The sequence below is a fragment of the Gymnoscopelus braueri genome (genome assembly GCF_963280865.1).
Source record: "Gymnoscopelus braueri genome assembly, chromosome: 23".
In the NCBI taxonomy this organism is placed as follows: Eukaryota; Metazoa; Chordata; class Actinopteri; order Myctophiformes; family Myctophidae; genus Gymnoscopelus; species Gymnoscopelus braueri.
In genome coordinates, this window is record NC_137625.1 from 35699441 (window position 1) to 35719233 (window position 19793).

Genomic DNA, 19793 nt, shown 5'->3' on the forward strand with positions numbered 1-19793 from the left:
CAAGTTTAAAGTCGAACGGTTCTCGACAGACAGAGATTCTATGCATTTATTTTAAGATTGTATGAAAGCTAGAATTTCCAGTGTTGTGAAATATTTCTCTTTCTGTTAAGGAGCAAAGTGACGTGCACGTTGATCACGTGCGAATGTACTTTGGAATGTACTATTTAGTTTAGATTTGAAAAAGATTATGTAAATTTGGAATGTAGATTTAAAAAATGCGATTTAGATAGCATGTTATTTAGACCAGTGGTTCTCAAACCAAGGACCCCCAAAATTATATGTATTTGGCAGCAGACCCCCATCTCAAAAATATTGTTCCAGGGACCCCCAGAAGCAAAGATTTGAGTTGAGAATTTTCAAAAATAGCAGATCTACAAGCTCGCTATGAGCTTGTAGATCTGCTATTTTTGAATAACTAAAGTACTAAATAATTGTTAAAGTGGTTAAAATGATCACGACGCTATATTAACTACTTTTGCTGGGGACCCCCCGGTACCCCCCAAGGACCCCTGGGGGAACCAACCGATTTAGACAGATGCCAGGTTCATTTGTTTACCTGGCATCCTACCATTTCTAAAAAAAAATAATCTTCTTTTAAAAAGAAATTATACCGTTTAGACTGATGCTAGGTTCTTTGTTTAACTGTGATCCTAGTTTGTGGGGCATTATTACACCGCCTCTCTGCATTCTCTGTATGTGTTTACCTTGCTTTACTGTAAGTCACTCTGGGTAAAGAGCGTCTGCTAAATGCCTTTTCTCTTTGTGTTCAGGACCAAAGTGACCACGTGATCCACGTGTGCGGGGCGGCCGACTACAAACTCCTCAACGACCTTGACCGGGTCGTTAAGGAGTACAAGCGGGACCGCCCCCCTTCCCCCCCTTCCTCTGTCCCCACTTCCTCTGTTCCTCCTGCCCCCCCTTCCTCTGACCCTCCACCCGGGAGCCACACGGACCCTCACACGGTGAACATCAGGGGGAGGGGTCGCTACCTCCTCGTGCGGCGGGTGCTCGAGGCTGCGGACGCGTACGAGCGAGAGTTCCTCCTCCTGGAGGGAGGAAGAGGAGCAGCAGAGGAAGGGGGAGAGGAAGGAGCAGAAGAAAGAGGAGAAGAACCAGGAGGAGCAGAGGAAGGAGCAGGAGGAGGAGAAGAACAAGGAAGAGGAAGGCACGAACAAGACCCAAACTGGGTTCCTCAGTTGACCCGCTGCCAGTCCTTTTTCTAAATTTTTCTTCAAATTGTTATATTTTTGGCCGTGGACCACCATCTGAAAATGTTTTGTGCCATGTGTGAGTTTTTCCCCTTTAACTTTTTTGAGTGGAAATGTTCTACTTTATTAAAAAGAAAATATACTTTGTAATTTGCATGAATTATTTAGTATTTCACAATGCATAAACAACAACAAATACAGATCACACAATAAATCGGCAATAATACACATGGTCACCTCTCTTACAGAGAATAAAAATAGAATATGCTACCAGTCCTAGTTAGAGAGGCATCACATATCACACTATGCAGTGAACTGAGGTATATGACTTTTTAAATTAACTAAACAACTTTATTATTTTGTGCAACATTAAAATGTTGGACTACCTCCACATAGACAAGGCCTCATGCCCCCCCCCCCCCCAACACTGACATCATACTTCATTGTAGGCATATATCGTTGCTGTCGGGTGGAAGAAATAGAGTTCCAATTGATCTAGTGTAGTTTTAGTCACAAACTATTTTTAATGCTTTTCGTTGGGTCAATATTTATAAAACCCACAGAGAGACCTGCACACTTTCACTAAAAGAAAAACTGCAACAATAAGCTCACAATGTGTCATGTTGCATGGCCACCCGTTGTGAGCTCGTAGATCTGATATTCTTTCCAACTTTTGTGTGACACTGACACTGTAGTATGACGCCATAGGGGCATTCATTTATGAAGGTTGGATTTATGAGGTTTCTGCCCAACAGCAACCATATGCATAATGGCTTAACAAGTACTGCTTTCTATTCTATTGTGCTTGTCAACGTTTTTTTAATATGGTTTCACACATCAGAGCTCAGCAGGTTCACACGTTTGTCAATGTTTCATCAGTAAACATAAATTCAGAATATGTCAAGACATTTCGACATTTTCTAGAATAGTGCAAAATAGCCGATCTACAAGCTCTACAACAAAGCATATCGGGCATAAAGACCCCTGTTATCGGGCATAACAGGGGTCTATAGACCCCTGTTAAGGGGTCTATAGACGACTTAACAGACGACGTCACACTGATAAGACGCGCCTCACTAGCCAACACATTGCATGAAACAACCAGTCCAGTCTCAATGTTGGTAAACAAATAATTGGTCTATGCACAGCAGCCATATTGTAAAGAAATTGGGCCTTTTCCTTAACAGGTGTTACCAATGATACCAATGAAGGCTCTGTTCCATTCTGGTCAAACAGAGTCAGGGTGCTGATATTGTTCATGTTGGCTCACTGGAGACACTCTGCTACACCAGTGTGGTCCAGGCCCAGAGACCCTCATGGCTTCTTGAGGGGGTTCCAAATGGCCCCTTACGGGTGTGTAGGGTCCATTGAATTCCATTTGTACACTCAGTTATGGGGGTCCTTGAAATGAACCCATTTAGGGTGGGAACCCCTATTTGTAACTACCTTTCAAGACGGGAACCCCTTTTGGGGTTGTTGTTGCTATGTACAGTATATAGCAACATACATTGTTTTGTAATTTTTGAATAAATATTTGAAGTTATTTTTTTTTTTTTTCTAAATGGGTTAAAACATTTGAGAACCACTGTGCTACACTAAACGGAACAGAGCCTTCATTAGTATCATTGGTAAGACCTGTGAAGGAAATAAGAAAGAGGCCCTATAGATGGGTTTCCTGTTTGTAAACATGAGAGGATGATGCGTGCGCAGTGGCGGGATGAGCCTGTAGAGGGCGCTATTACCCTAAAAATATCCTATACCCTATTACCCATAAAATAAATGGTCTTCACCAGGTTTAATGAAAGTAGATTAAATGATGCAGTTTGTAATATCTTCTTTACTCAATAAAAATGATTTGTCGGAAGTTGGATCTGTTTGTATATAATAGCAGCATTATGCCTATTATGCCTATAATAGCAGCATTATGCCTATCTAAATCCCGAAAATAACAATAGAGTGAATGGCGCTTCCGGTTCGTTCTCCCCCGCGCATGCGCAGATTGCGCACTCTGCTCTGTGATGACGTCGCGCGGAAACCCATCTATATGCTCTATGCACAGCAGCCATATTGGAAGGAAATTGGGCCTCTTCCTTACTTCCTTCAAAGATGTGAAGGAAGTGAAAATAGTATTTTTAATAGCCTAGGTATAAAATAGGACTACAGTGGTTAATGTGTATTTTATAATGTAATAATGTATATCTGCAAAGTAACTAAAAGTTTTCTAATAATTGTAGTGGAGTAAAAGCATAATATTTGCCTCTGAGATGTACTGGAGTAGAAGTAAAAGTATTGAAAATGGGAAATACTCCAGTAAAGTAAAAATTCCTCAAAAATGTACTTTACACTACAAAGTACAGTACTTCAGTAAATGTACTTAGTTACTTTACACCACTGATCCAGAGCAACTTACACTAAGCAAGGTAAACACATACAGTACATAGAATGCAGACAGACAGTGTAGTGCCTCAGTAAACTAGGATCACAGGTACACCAAGAAAGAACCTAGCATCAGTCTAAATAATATACTATAAGAATAATAATCTGTATGTTGAAAATATAGAAACAATAGTCTACCAGGTAATCAATGAACATAGCATCTGTCCAAATAACATGCTATCTAAATTAATTTTAACCTTTGCATAAGTCTGCATGGTCGTCAAGATTCCTGAAAAGTCGCAAATGTGTCTTCATGGTGATGTGCGGTTTATTCACAACAGTGGTTCTCAAACTGTGGGTCGGGACCCCCAGTGGGGTCCTCAAATTATTGGTGGGGGGGGGGGGGTGTCCAGAGGATTAGCTTAATGTGCAACATTGTTTTCTCACTCAACAGTAATCAAACAAACATACAGCATAAGTGTAATAAAAATAAGACCATTGCTGCGTCAAAGAAATCTAACATTGGCCATTGGCCTCGTGTTGAGAGGCATTGTGAGCAAACTAAATGTAATGCCTCAAGTCCAACAATTCCCTGACAATGCTTGTCAGGGTGGGGGGGTCCCCAGTTCAAATATGATTATTTTGGCCTTTTTTTTAGGGGGGGGGGTTAAAAGGTTGAGAACCACTGATTCAGAACACTGAGAGAAAAGGGTTCATGGTCCAGTTTGATAAGCATTAAATCACTCCGGTGAAGGCACACACACACTGCTTATTTTACACATATATGATAATTAGTGTTATACTGAATACAAACAAACATTCAGCATTATTTGCAACCAGGTGACAAGGGAGAGCTCTTCAAATTGAAGCTCATAAGGAAGAACAAATTCCTGCAGGCTACAGAAGCCGTTACACTCCAGTCAATTGAACAAGGTTTTGGCCGGACTTTACACTTGATTTTATTACCGTAATAAATGTTTACATAAATACTTTGTGTTTTCAATCGCTAGTTTAAAGTCTTTTTTTCCAATTATCATGATATGCGTTAAGTAAATTATGGTCCCATTCATATTTTAATGAATGATAAAGTAGGGTATGCTTGAAGATGCGGTCATGTCTGCAGTATGAGTGCTTGGAGCTGGGTGACTAATCTGGCAGCTGGTTGGCTGATGGGGTAGTGATGTAACAACCTCTCCTTGAGACACGCCCCCTTCACATAGTACCTGAAAAACATCAAGAGGACAAAGAGAACTTGTTATAAGTCAGTGGTTCTCAACCTTTTTCATATCAAAAATATATGACAAGATCTGTGTTGTTAAAACGTAACATATTCCAGATTTATTTCATGGCTTTTTTTTTTTAAATAGCAGATCAACAGGTACAGTATGTGTTCTGAAGGTCCCTGAACCACACATAGAGAACCACTGCTATAAATAATATCTTTTGATTAAACAGAAAGACTTGTTAAAAAGTTGAAGCTTTATATTCTGAAAGTAATCATTGCTATAAAGCAGGGCTCCCCAAAGCTTTTTTGTTGTTGCTGCCAACCGATTCTACAAATGCCTTCTAAATCATTAGTTCTCAAACTTTTTCGTTCCAATATGATATTTGGCCACGGACGCCCCCCCGTGACCCCCTGCTCCTAGAGCAGGGGTCTTCAACGTTTTCAGGCCAAGGACCCCCTAGCTGAGATGAAGCAGGGACCCCCTCTATATTGTATAAAATTGTGTTTCAGATAATTTTTTTCCGCTCTTTTCCCCCTCTACACCTATAACTCTTTGCCAAAAATAGCCGATCTACAAGCTCACAACGCCTCGCAGCGCGAGGCGTTGTGAGCTTGTAGATCTGCTATTTTTTGGCTAAAGTTCTCCTCGGAAAATGGATGCTAGGGTTCAAATGGTTAATGAAAAAAAAATAATCATATCACACAAAGATTTCTGGCGGACCCCCTGTAGTAACTCTGAGGACCCCCTAGGGGTCCCGGACCCCCTGTTGAAGACCCCTGTCCTAGAGCAATCCCATCTCTACCCAGAACCAAGCGACACAAAGAGAGAAAGATCCGGAGCGAACCTGAACTCCTCTCTGAAGTGGTCCTGCAGGTACTGTGCCAGCGGCCGGCTGTGCTGAAGACAGGCCACCAGGACCCAACAGCGCTGGAACAGCAGCACGGCCTGGAGCGGGCTCAAGACCCCCTGGTCACTGTCTGACCACACCCTGACCACCTGCTGGGCCTGGTGGCCCAAGAAACTACACTGTGGAGGTGGAGAGAGAGATAGAGAGACAGAGAGATAGACAGAGAGAGAGAGAGAGAGGGAAAGAGAGAGAGAGATGTAGGGAAAGAGGTATTTTAGGTCTGTGGTTCTCAAACATTTTCATGTCAACTACCCGCATTTGGCAATATTTGTCGAAACTCCCCCCCCCCAAAAAAATAAAACAGGGCTTAAAGGAGCATTCCGTCCATTTTCAACCTTATCTTCATAGAATTGGTCCTCACTAACGCTCATAATAAGATGGCCACCATTTCTGTCTACTCACTCCGTGTCTCATTGGTGGGACAGTTTCTGGACGGTTCAGAAACCTGCCTACCAGTGACATCTTCGATGGGGGATTCCAAGCTAATAGAAACTACTACAGCCTTTCTCTTCCTGGAAATGTAGCATGCTGAAATAGAAGCCAATGTTCTTGCATTAAAAGAAGAGAGAAATAAATGTTGACACAGAGTGAGTAGACAGAAATGGTCTTATAATGAGCATTAGTGAGGACCAGTTATACGAAGATAGGTTGAAAATGGGTGAAGCGCTCCTTTACATGTTTAACTTAAACTGTTCCTCATGTTGCTGGGGATCCCCTGGAACCAGCTTTGAGAACCAGTGTTCAAGATGTGGGTCAAAACTGCTGTTATAATATTATTCATTAATATAAATATATTATAAAATAAATACAGAGAGGAATATGTGTCTCTGGGTGAAAGGTCACATGGGATGAGGACAGACAGACAGACAGACAGACAGACAGACAGACAGACAGACAGACAGACAGACAGACAGACAGACAGACAGACAGACAGACAGACAGACAGACAGACAGACAGACAGACAGACAGACAGACAGACAGACAGGTGTTACCAGGTGTGGATGAGGTTGTAGAACTCTGAGGATCCAACCCACAGTCAGGAAGTTCTCCACCGAGGAACATCTACTGGCCTGATGCGCTGCGCGCAGCGCGCACACACACACACACACACACACACACACACACACACACACACACACACACACACACACACACACACACACACACACACACCAGTCACCAACAGTTGTATTGTCACATCATAGGTTTATGGGTGTTTTTCTGCAAACTCCATAAGAAGTACTTTTCAGGGTGTGTGTGTGTGTGTGCGCACGTGTGTGTGTGTGTGTGTGTGTGTGTGTGTGTGTGTGTGTGTGTGTGTGTGTGTGTGTGTGTGTGTGTGTGTGCGCGCGAGCGTGTGTGTGTGTGTGTGTGTGTGTGTGTGTGTGTGTGTGTGTGTGTGTGTGTGTGTGTGTGTGTGTGTGTGGGGGGGGGGGGTGTGTGTGTGTGTGTGTGTGTGTGTGTGTGTGTGTGTGTGTGTGTCTGTGTGTGTGTGTGTGTGTGTGTGGTCAGTATCTCACCTCCTGGCCTAAAAGCACCAACTCAAATAACAGAGAGCAAGCAGCATCCTGGTACTGAGAGAGAGAGAGAGAGAGAGAGAGAGAGAGAGAGAGAGAGAGAGAGAGAGAGAGAGAGAGAGAGAGAGATAGAGAGAGAGAGAGAGAGAGAGAGAGAGAGAGAGAGGAGTTAGATTGACACAAAGACATTTGGTGTAGAGGTGCATAAAGGAGAGGGCCTAGTATAGAGTCATGGGGGACCCCGGTCAGTGAAGTTTATACGGTTTAAGTGGTTAATAATCACTTTTTAACCCATTTAGACCTGGGAACACCTATACGTAACTATACCTTTCAATCCAGGAACCCCTTTTGGTGTAGTTGTTTCTGTATACAGTATACCAACATACATTTTGTAAATTCATTTGAATAAAAATTTAAGTTTTTCAGAAATTTAGATGGCGTTTTTAGAATCGGCCTCAGGTCTAAACGGATTAAATCAAGTCTAAAGACCCACCTCTTGTCTCTTATACTTTTAGCTCTGTTTGAGGATGCCCCAAGAAGCACTGTATGTCCCTTCTGTCTAGTCAACTCCATGTATTCACCGTTTTTATGGACTGTAATTATTTTAAGTCTCATATTCTTCTTGATTTTCTTGAGCTTCTTATTGTGTTATGCTTGTTTTTAATGTGCATTTATATGGCTGTAATGTTGTTGCTGGTCATGCTTGATTGGAAAAACCTTTGGGTCAATGACTGTTGTTTTTAAATGTGCTATTTGGATAAAGATGATGTCTCACCAGACAGACAGACAGACAGACAGACAGACAGACAGACAGACAGACAGACAGACAGACAGACAGACAGACAGACAGACAGACAGACAGACAGACAGACAGACAGACAGACAGACAGACAGACAGACAGACAGACAGACAGACAGACAGACAGACAGACAGACAGACAGGTGTCTCACCTCAGAGGTCAGAGCAGAGTTGTGGCAGCAGTGAGGATCACAGACCAACGCTAGCAGCAGTCTGCTGGTCAGACCACCTCTGTAAACAATTATAGTTTTTCAGAGAGAAAAATCAGGAGAAAATCTACTTTATAATAGACTACTACAGAGTATTATTACATTGCAGTATTGGTACTTTTACTTAAGTACAAAATTTGAGTACTTTTTCCACCACTGGCCATCAGACGTCATCCACTTAGGACACCATTTGTGTACCATTTTCCCCCTAGTGGCGAAGTGTGAGTTGGGCTAACTTCTTGCATATTTGGTTCAAATCTGCTGCCGGCAAAGCGGGAACTAGTTATGCACAGAGACTTTATGAAGAACAAGAAGGGATACTCTTTTGGACTATGAACATTAGTCTAAACACAGACAGACAGACAGACAGACAGACAGACAGACAGACAGACAGACAGACAGACAGACAGACAGACAGACAGACAGACAGACAGACAGACTCACTTCTTGCCAGTCAGCATGGCGTGTCTAGTTGGTTCCACCTCAGTCTCTCTGAACATGAGAGCCAGAGTCTGAACGACCACAGTACACAATCTGTAATACACACAGTGCACAAACTGTAGTACACAAACAGTACACAATCTGTAGTAGGCATGTAACGATTTATCGTATATCGATTTAAATCGATTCAAAGTGGTGACGATTTAAATCTATGCAATAAAATATGACATCGCGATGCAACCAGCAGAGGGCGCAATCGAGTCAGACTCCATTCCTTGTTATCCGCCTACTATTTTGTCCCCTCAGGGCCACCATAGCAGCCTCCGTCGGTCTCTTCTTCACTCACTCAACGGCAGGCTATGAACGGCAGAGTGGGGTTCACGTCCTCTCAGGCTATGAAATCTAAACAACTAGGCGATCGCACTGCATAAAGAGGGAAATGTGCGTCGCATGTAAACATGTTTATTTGATTGATGAATAGCCCAAACTATACCGTTTACCCCCTCCCCCATCTGACAATGTTGTTAGCTGTTGTTAGCCTGTCTGATTTAAACTCTGTAGGAAACATACAACTGATAGGCTTCTAATGAAAACGGCTAATTCTGGAGCGCCTCGGTGCGGCTGCCGCTGCAGAGTACAATGAATAATAATCTATATGAATAATAATAATTTAACAATTGTATCAGACTGGTGACAACGTCAAACTCCTTTCAACACTGTCTGTCAGATATATAGCGAATTACATTGATATTAATCAATACATTTTTTATCTAATCTCATTTGGAGCAGTTTAAAACAGTTTCCCTTATTACATAAATGTGTACAGAATGCTGAGAATATATCATAAATAAATTACTTGTAAATCCCAAGCTTGGAACAAAGGCTAAGCCTTAATTTGTTTATTTGAAGGTTTTCTTTATAATTTATTTCATCTGGGATATATGTTTTAAAATTCATTTATTTCATAATACTTATATATTTAAAGTTATTATTTTACAGATAAAAAAGTATATGTCTTAATGTGTACCTTACAGTTAATGCATGTACCTCATGAATAATAAAAAAGGCTTAATTTCATATATTGAAAAGAGGATAAGAGAAAATACAGTTGTTAAAAAATACATGATTTTTGTAAGAGAAATAATCAAGGTTTTCCAGTAATTTGTCTCGAAAATAAATGTGCTTAAAAATCGTGAAAAATCGTATCGTGAACCTCGAATCGTGATTCGAATCGTATCGTGAGTTGAGTGAATCGTTACATGCCTAATCTGTAGGTTAAATATAATAACAATGATGTTACTACTGTATTATTATTATTATTATTATTATTATTATTATTATTATTATTATTACATATAATAGCAATGATGTTACTACTGACCACAGTACAAAGTCTATGGGTCCTATCTTGTCTTACACCTTATGCCTAAAAAACTGTTGGCATTTTTTTACTATTTTGAAAAACATTTTAAAATAGTTCAAATAGCTGATCTACAAGCTCACGTGTCGATGTAGACTCACGCGCGCACACACACACACACACACACACACACACACACACACACACACACACACACACACACACACACACACACACACACACACACACACACACACACACACACACACACTTACAGTAGCTGATCTTCAGTGCGAACACCTTTAGGACTGTCGTCAGCACAGCTGTCAAGAGCGCCCTCTAATGTCTGGACCAGGAACACACACAGGTCACTGGACTGGGAAAAAACAACAACAGAGAAGTGAATTAAATTAGAATTTAAATTGAGGGAGAGAATTATATTGAATTGATTTGAAAGAGAGAGCGATGCCATGATCTTGATGATTATGGCATATAACCCCTGAAAATCTAAAATCCATATAAAAATAAAAAAAATTATAATAGAGAAATGTCGACCTTCTGAAAAGTATGTTAATCTGTGCACTCTGGGCGATTTTATTTGTATTTATTTTTATTCCATTTTTATTGTTTTTCACATAGACTCAAGTAAGCATTACACGTATAAAACCAACAGCATTGACACTCTGGGCGACTTTTGAACAAATGACTTCATTAATGGGGCGTGGCATGGAGGTGATCAGCCTGTGGCACTGCTGAGGTGTTATGGAGGTTTGCTTTGATGGCAGCTTTAAGCTCATCTGTATTGTTGAGTGTACAGTCTCTCATCTTCCTCTTGACAATACAACTTAAGATTCTCTGTGGGGTTTAAGGTCAGGCCAGTTGGCTGGTCAGTCAAGCACAGTAATACCATGGTCAGTACACCAGTTACTAGTAGTTTTGGGCAGGTGCCAAGTGCTGACTGGAAAAGGAAAAACCCAGCGGGCCTGGTGTGTGTGTGTGTGTGTGTGTGTGTGTGTGTGTGTGTGTGTGTGTGTGTGTGTGTGTGTGTGTGTGTGTGTGTGTGTGTGTGTGTGTGTGTGTGTGTGTGTGTGTGTGGGGGGGGGGGTGTGGGGGTGTGTGTGTGTGTGTGTGTGTGTGTGTGTGTGTGTGTGTGTGTGTGTGTGTGTGTGTGTGTGTGTGTGTTCTCACCCTCCAGAACAAGGTTCTCAGGGTAACGTATTGTGTAGCAGCAGTGTGTAGCTCCTGCAGTAGCAAAAACACACACTCCACCCTGTTATTCTCCTGAAGCAACTCTCCTCTCAGCTGACTGAACAGATGACAGGTCCTCTCCCAGCTGTGCACACACACACACACACACACACACACACACACACACACACACACACACACACACACACACACACACACACACACACACACACACACACACACAATGAGTAGAGGTTATATGTGAAAAAAAAAAGATCCTGATTATTTTGAACCCTAGCTTCCCTATTCTGGGCAAGGTATATGGAAAGAAGGTAGGGTCATCTATGTCATTTTCGCTATCATGCAATTCCAGCCGGCAGATTCGTCGCACCATGGGAGCCAGACTGCAGCCTTGAGTTCAGTGGAATGCATTGGAGTTAATGAGAGCCCGGTGGATCAGCTCATGAACAAAATATATTTCTGAATTACTGAGACCTTTGTAAAGTAATTGCTTCTGGAAAATAAAAGAAGACATATCACACATTGTTTTCTGCTGTGTTGCTTTTCGATGTGTACACTGTATAAGTTTATTGAGCGATCTAAAGAGCACAAAGTACGCGATACTGCAGAGACAGAAACCAGTGTTGCCATGTCCACTTATTATAAGCGACTTTGGGCTAATTTTTCTCTGAAGTTGCTTGTAAATATTGGTAGTTGCGGGTTGCGTTTTTTGGGGCTTTTTTCTAAAGGGTAGTTGATTATTTGGACTTGCTTCACAATTTTAAAATTATTTTAACCTGTGGTTCTCAATTATGTTTATGTCATGGCAGTGGCGCAGCCAGAACGCTAGTATAGGCTGGGCCTGAGCAGGAGTAGCCTGGTAAACCCTCCCTCCGGAAATCTATTTTCTATTTGATTCCTGGAGTGAGTCTGGCCTGATCCGCCTTTCTGTAATATTGGCTGTGCTGGAGTTGGGCGGGAGTAATACCGTTGACTGACAACCCCTTCAGCCAATGATAATTTTTCCCCTTCAGCCAATCAGCAGTTCACCAGTCTTAATGTGACGCAAGGGGACTTTTGAGACAGCCATACCCAAAATGGGTTGCCTTTTTCGGATACAATGGTGTCACTGCCCGCCCCTACCGGTTCTCTAAATTTTTATTTTTAAATAGGCTTTGTCATGATTAATTGACCACATATATGAAGTTAAACAACTAAATTCTATCCAAACGATATCTTATAAGTAAATTCCGTGCCTCAAAATAGAAGTTAGAGAGCTTTTTGAAGTAAAAAAATAGCGGAGAATTGGCCGCACAAGAAAAAGATGGCTGCCGTTCGTGTTTTGGGCTCACTCGAACTCGCCACCTGATTGGCCAACGTAAGCTGTCAATCACAGAACAATGAGCGACGACGCTGATAGGCTCGGCCGTTTGGCATACACAGCCAATATTGCAGAAAGGCGGATCAGGCCAGACTCACTCCAGGAATCAAATAGAAATGAGATTTCCGGAGGGAGGGTTTACCAGGCTAGAGCAGGAGCGCATGCACGCGCGCGTGCATGCGTGCATGCATCGATTGCAAATCGATTGGGTGGGCCAGCTCTCTATGTGGGTGGGCCACGGCCCACCCAGGCCCACCCATGGCGCTACGCCCCTGTGTCATGGACCCTCAAATTAATATGTAGGCCTATTTGTCCTTAACCCCCATCTGAAAATGTTTTGTGCCAGGGAGCCCCGTACCAGATTTGTGTTGTTAGTGTTTCAAAAATCCTCAAATATTTCACATTTTACTTCAAGATTAAAAAGAATAGCAGATCTATAAGCTCACAACGCGTTGCATCACGACGCGTTGTGAGCTTGTAGAGCTTGTAGACCCCTAGGGGGTCCGCGAGGTACTGCAGGGGTCCGCGAAATTGTTGCTTGATTAGACAATTAAAAAATATATATATAAATAAAAATAGTTTTTATATATTTTTTATTTTTTCAAAAATGTCCATTTGTCTTCATATATTTTTAAAACATTTTCCACATTTATGTATTAACTAAATCATGATTCTATCCATTTTGAATAGCTTGTATAGGCCCACATGATTATTGTGCAATTGACAGATTGTTCTCAGTTAATAAGGTATGTTTATAAATGGCAGTACGGCCACTCTACTCGCTGTACCTTGTACATGTATGTTTAAAATAAAAGCATGAATATATTAATCTGTCTATTATTTTTAATAGCTTAGTATTGATGCACAATAACATGTATGTCTATGAAACACAAACACAATTGTATACATAATTATACGATATATGTTGCCCCCCCCACCCCCCCACCCCCATCCTCCGAGGTAGGGGGTCCCTGCTCCATCTCCCCATCAGTTTGGGAAAACGTTGAAGACCCCTAGCCCGAAGCTTCTTTTGGGCTTGTTTTCCTAGACCTGGTTGCTTATTTCTCTCACACAATCTGGCAACACTGCCAGAGATGATACATGCCGCTGTTTAGATGCCTCAATAAAATTATACAGTGTGCTAAAAAAATCCGAATTGATTGGATAAAAACCTGTGATATGTCTTCTTTTATATTCCTGAACCGATTATCTGACAAAGGACACAATCGTTCAGAAATAGTGTTTGTTCACAAGCTGGTACAGCTGGCTGCCATAGACTTCAATGTATTTCACCAAACATCCGGTTCCAGTTTGGCTCCCATGCGCATCAATGGCGGCTGCTATGCATGCAATGACGTCTGCCCGCCCCCTAGGCCGACCCTACCTTCTTTTCTAATTTCCTTGATTCTGGGTTCAAACACATTGCAACGTGTCACAATGCGACTGTGATTTGGTGTAGTGGGAAAAGAGATGTGGGACCAAGTATAGAGCCTTGTGGGACTCCGGTCAACTAGGCTTTAAAAGGGGCACTTCAGGAGCACTTTATTTTTTAAATCGTGTAAAATTTGTGCAAATCTTTGATATATATATATATTTAAAGCGAACATATGTAACTCCGATCTGTGCTTCTGGGGATCCCTGGGACAACATATTTTGAGATGGGGGACAACGGCCAAATACATATAATTTTGGGGGTCCTTGACATGGACAAGTTGGAGCACCACTGATATGGCAACATACTGTTAGGATTTAGTATTTAGAAAACAATTTTAGATATGTATATGGTCGCGGACCCCCATCTCAAAATGTTTTGTTCAAGGGACTCCCCCCTCAGAAGCAAAAAGTTACAAATGTTTGCTTTAAAAAAATATATATATCCAAAGATATGCCAAAAAAAAATAAACATTTCTAATTATTTTGGCAAGATTTCTTTTCAAAATAGCAGATCTACAAGCTCATAGCGCGACACTATTTTAGTCTAAAATGACACAGATGCGTTCCCGGATTGAATGGGTTAATAAATAATGACTAAACCTGCCTAACGATGATGTCACTGGTAGGCAGGTTTCTCCTCTGAGAGTAGACAGAAATGGTGTCATCTTATAATGAACATCAGTGAGGACCAATCATATGAAGATGAGTTTGAAAATGGGTGAGTTGCTACCGTGCTCCTTCAAGTGTTTAAATGCTGCAGTGTAATTTCTGTAGATCAGTACCTGATGCTAGGAGGTCGTTGCCTGATTCTAGGAGGTCGTTACCTGATTCTAGGAGGTCGTTACCTGATTCTAGGAGGTCGTTACCTGATGCTAGGAGGTTGTTACCTAATGCTAGGGCGTTGTTACCTGATGCTATAGGAGGTTGTTACTTGATTCTAGGAGGTTGTTACCTGATGCTAGGAGGTTGTTACCTGATGCTAGGGGGTTGTTTGTGTGGAGAAGAGCTGGATGCAATGTTGCATGTTCTCCTGTAGAGGGGGTCTAACATCAGAGTGGCTCGCTAGAGAGAGAGAGAGAGAGAGAGAGAGAGAGAGAGAGAGAGAGAGAGAGAGAGAGAGAGAGAGAGAGAGAGAGAGAGATTTTAAACAGGGTCTGTAGAAACGAATGGGGCTCCCTTCGTCCATATGTTTTACAGTCTATGGCTACTCACTATAATGTAGCTGTTCCAGGAGCTCTGAAGGTGCAGGTAGATGTGAGAGATCTTGGAGACGGAGTAGAGATGAAGCTCCGCCTCCCTCTTAAACTCCACCTCCTCTCCGTCCCTCTGTCCATCTCTCTGTCCGTCCCTCTGTCCTTTTGTCTCTTTTCCTCCACTGACCTTCTGTCTCGTCAACAGACCAGCCAGAGCAGAGCCTCTCCTCCTAGAGAGCTGAGGACATTACGTAAAGGACAGAAACATGGATTAAAAGACACTACATAAAGGACAGAAACATGGATTAAAAGACATTACATAAAGGACAGAAACATGAATTAAAAGACATTACATAAAGGACAGAAACATGGATTAAAAGACATTACATAAAGGAGAGAAACATGGATTAAAAGCTAAATGAAAAATCTCACGACAAATCTCAAATTTTTATGGCCTATTGTTTTGTGAAACAGTCTCCTAAATTATTAACACAATATGTAAAATTGTGATGTTCTAGTAATATTGTTCCTGCCGTTCTACAGACTGAGGCTTTAACCTTTGCTTTTATATTAAATATCCGAGACCATTAGTGTTTTATGGAAGATGCTTCTGAACATATTGCTAGTTTGATCACTTCAAATTATCTATTCCTAAAATAATAACCGAAAATAGCCTAATAGCCTATCTACAAGCTCTCAATGTATCACAGAAGAGCTTGTAGATTGATTATTTTCCCTGCACAGCATGCTTTTTCATGCTGCATTGAGGTTCATTACCAGCTCCACCTACAGGACACACCATTGTATTCTGTACTCCTTAGTAGGGTGGTCCTCCTTAGCATCTCGCAGGTTGCTACATTGGTACACTTTTATATACAAAGCCATTCTTGGTCATTTCCCTAAATATAAGTATTTGTTCAAAATTTTAACTAGTCCAAAATTTGCTTAACCTCAGATCAAACGCTTGGATGCGCTACGTCGTACCCAATACCAAATCTGAGGCAGGGAAAAAAAGCCTTGCGTTTTTTGGGCCCTGGTCGTGGAATGATCTACAGACCAGATTAAAACTGGCTTCTTTGATCCCCCTAGTGACTTTTAAGAGGATGGCCATAGGCACACTCTCCAGCCATTGCTCCTGCTTTGACGAGTAGCAAACGCTGTGATCTTAGTTTTATATTAGCTTAGTAGTTTCATGATATATTGTTCTTATTAGTCTTTTTATTAGTCTGTTAGCTATTTAGACTCTCTCTGAGCCTCCCTGGTTGTAGGATTTTGGTATTACGGATGTTATGGATTGTTTGTTTGTCTTTGTCATGTCCTGTATTTGTTGTTACTGGCAGAGCTGTGTAACATTTATTTGCCTCTTCTCTTGGCCAGTGCACACTCGTAAAAGAGACTATGGTCTCAATGTGATTTTACTGGTTTAATAAAGGTTAAATAAAAAAATAAAATAAATACAATTTCGCTAGATGGCATTGTTCAGTGAAGCAGAAAAAGATAGATTAGTAGAGAGCATAGCAAGGGCCCTCTCTTGCACGCCGCCTTACCCCTTATGCCTAAACTTACTAGCCATATTTCCTATTTTGTAAAACATTTAAAAAAATAGTTCAACTAGCCGATCTACATCGACACGTTGTAGATCGATTTGAACTATTTAAAAAAGTTTTCCAAAAACGTTTATAGGGCTAATGGGTAAGGCAAGATAGGGCCCTATATCTCTGAATGTGAGCCATTTAAATAGTGATTAAGGTTTTTAACTTTGACTTCAGTTCTATAAGCGGTAGTCAAAAACAGTCACAATAGTCACAGTCCCCCAGAGCTCTATACTCGGTCCACTCCTCGTTTCCCTCTACACCAAAATATCTTTGGCAAAAAATAACCGATCTATGATTTCTTTGTTAAATAAAATGAAAATGTGAAGAACATTTCCATAAAAACCTGTGTGCATGTCGTGCGTGCACCTGACACGCTATTGTGACCCAGCTGGACATTGTATGTGTTACAGTTCCGTTTTTCCGGTGCGGGAGCCCGGCCGCGGCCAGGCCCCTTTGAGGCCGGGAGCCCAGCCGCGGCCCGAGGAAAATGAAAACGGCCACCGGTCGCCGGAGCGGCCTCCCGATTGCCGTCGTTTTTATTTTTCAGCCGGGGCGGCGCGCGAGCGCGTCCCTTCCCTTCACGAGCACTTTAAACCTATATCCGCAACTTGAAAATAGCCGATATAGGTTATAGGCTATAGGTTCACAACGCATCGCATCGCAACGCGTTGTGAGCTTGTAGATCTGCTATTTTCTAAATACATCTTGAAATATTCTAATCTGGTACGGGGCTCTCTGGCACAAAATATTTTAAGATGGGTGTTAGGGAGGGACAAATACATATACATTTGGGAGGTCCATGGTGACATGGAAATGTTTGGGAACCACTGGTTTAAACAACATTTGGAAACAAGCCCAAATAAGCAACTACACTTTAGAAACAAGCCCAAAAAAACACAACCCGCAACTACCGATATGTACAAGCGACTTTACAGAAAAACAAGCCTAAAGTCGCTTATAATAAGCAGACATGGCAACACGGACCTGCCCCAAGGTGGGCACCATGCTGCTCCAGTCGGGGGGGGACAGAGGGGAGGAGGGGGAGAGGGGCTGGGGGAGGACACCCTGCAGACCCAGGGTCTCCGGGTTGGGACAGGAGGCCGAACGCAGCATCCTCTGCATGGTGGCCATACGCTCCATTTCTCCTTCATCATCATCATCATCATCATCGTCATCTTCTTCTTCTACTTCTACTCGCTGGCCTCTGATCCAATCAGGTAGGAGCAGAAGAATAAAGAATCAGAAGAGAGAGAGACAGAGAGACAGAGAGAGATGGAGAGAGAGAGAGAGAGAGGGATAGAGAGAGAGAAATGGAGAGCGAGAAATGGAGAGAGAGAGTAAGAGAGAGAGAGAAATGGAGAGAGCGAGAGAAATGGTGAGAGAGAAATGGAGAGAGGGGGGAGAAATAAGAGACAAACAAAAAGGAAAAGAACATTCAAATGTAAGTACGTTTTAATCATAGGACACTGTTCACAGACAGGATAGTCTAATATACAAAAATATTAGAATAAAATAGATGTTTTCTTTGCCTTCTTATGTGTGTGTTGGACTGACTCTAAGGGTCTGATGGTCCACTAGTGGTAAACTGGTCAGTCTTGGTCACTCTGCCTAACCAAATGTGAGGGTGTGTGTTTGTCCTGTGTTTGTTTGTTTGTTTGTTTGTTTGATTGTTTGTGATGTGACGTGGAAAAAAACACTAAAAAACAAGGAGTGTCACTGACAGAAACGTTGTAATTTTGTATAACTGTACATCTCCTTGAATAAAGACACTATAAAAAATGGATAGTCACAACGTGCTTTACAGGTAAAACATATATAATGTATTCATTGATTTAAACATCAATTTACACTTAACCACTGATGTCTCTAATATGTTTATGATTAAAAACAATCATAAAACATACATGCAGCACTTGTAAATCATGCAGCAATCATTCAATGTAATGGAAACAAAAACTGTTCCACAATATGGCACTAGAGGGCAGTGTTTGCTAAGAGTTTCATCTGAACCTTTTTTCTTTTGACAGAAAGAGCAATAACTGAAAGTATTGCTGACCTTGTTACGGTCACCAATACGTTAATAACAGCAACTTATCACAACATGGAACATATAGGTGAGTATAAAATATATTAATAACTTATCACAACATGAAACATGTAGGTACAGTAGTTGAGTACAAAAGATATTAATAACTTATCACAACATGGACATGTAGGTGTGTATAACAGATAATAAGAGTATGAGAGCTGAGGCGATAAGTTTAATTTATAAAGGGGTATTTCACTACCCATTAAGACCTGAGGCCGATTCTACAATGTCCTCTAAATCCTGGTTTTCTGAAAAACTTTTGTTGCTATATCAGTGGTTGCGAACGCAGCGGAAGGAGGCGCGCCGAAGGCGCAAGTGGAGCTTACTATGAAACCGTGCTCGGGTTGTGTGTGTGTGTGTGTGTGTGTGTGTGTGTGTGTGTGTGTGTGTGTGTGTGTCCGTCTGTCTGTGTGCAGTATTGTGTGCACTGCCTGTGTGCAGCCGCGCCCCCACGTGGACAGATCGCAGAGTGCACTACAGTGTGGCTGAAATCCGCCTGCCCCTGGGTGACTAATTACACTCCTCTGAGAGAAATATAGCAGCTACAGTCAAAATTAACACATCTAAAAGCATCTAGACGACTTCATCTATTGGGATATCTAAGAATTCCATGTCATTTGTGCATATTTCAGGCCGGATGGCAAGTTGAAAACGCCTTAGTTTGAGGACAGTTTTTGATTTCTTCTTGCTATGTTATTTTCGAGCTGCGTTCGCTTCCCGCGTTCGCGCGTCTAAGTGTTAAGTGTTCATTTAACTCTATACAAATGGTCCATTTTGGTTACATTTTGTCCACTCATGATGTTTCTGGTAAAAGATTTACCAGAAAGGTTTTAGATCGAGGACCACAATTGAAATCAAAATTTCAAATG

The 19793-nt window shown here is 41.7% G+C and overlaps 1 protein-coding gene across 1 annotated transcript in view; it reads right to left on the minus strand.

The window, feature by feature from the left end:
- Nucleotides 1-4695: 4695 nt before the first annotated feature.
- Nucleotides 4696-19793, minus strand: part of cUnh12orf56 (chromosome Un C12orf56 homolog) — a gene marked incomplete at its 3' end in the record, with an annotated part of 25371 nt that continues 10273 nt past the window's right edge. Inside the window, exons 4-14 of the mRNA XM_080421198.1 lie at nucleotides 17820-18039; nucleotides 15260-15478; nucleotides 15021-15109; nucleotides 11233-11377; nucleotides 10320-10420; nucleotides 8688-8777; nucleotides 8187-8265; nucleotides 7239-7292; nucleotides 6711-6788; nucleotides 5655-5836; nucleotides 4696-4807 (exon numbers count right to left, since the gene is read on the minus strand). Coding sequence (XP_080277324.1) covers nucleotides 4696-4807; nucleotides 5655-5836; nucleotides 6711-6788; nucleotides 7239-7292; nucleotides 8187-8265; nucleotides 8688-8777; nucleotides 10320-10420; nucleotides 11233-11377; nucleotides 15021-15109; nucleotides 15260-15478; nucleotides 17820-18039 — 1369 coding nt within the window. The remainder of the gene's footprint in view (nucleotides 4808-5654; nucleotides 5837-6710; nucleotides 6789-7238; nucleotides 7293-8186; nucleotides 8266-8687; nucleotides 8778-10319; nucleotides 10421-11232; nucleotides 11378-15020; nucleotides 15110-15259; nucleotides 15479-17819; nucleotides 18040-19793) is intronic.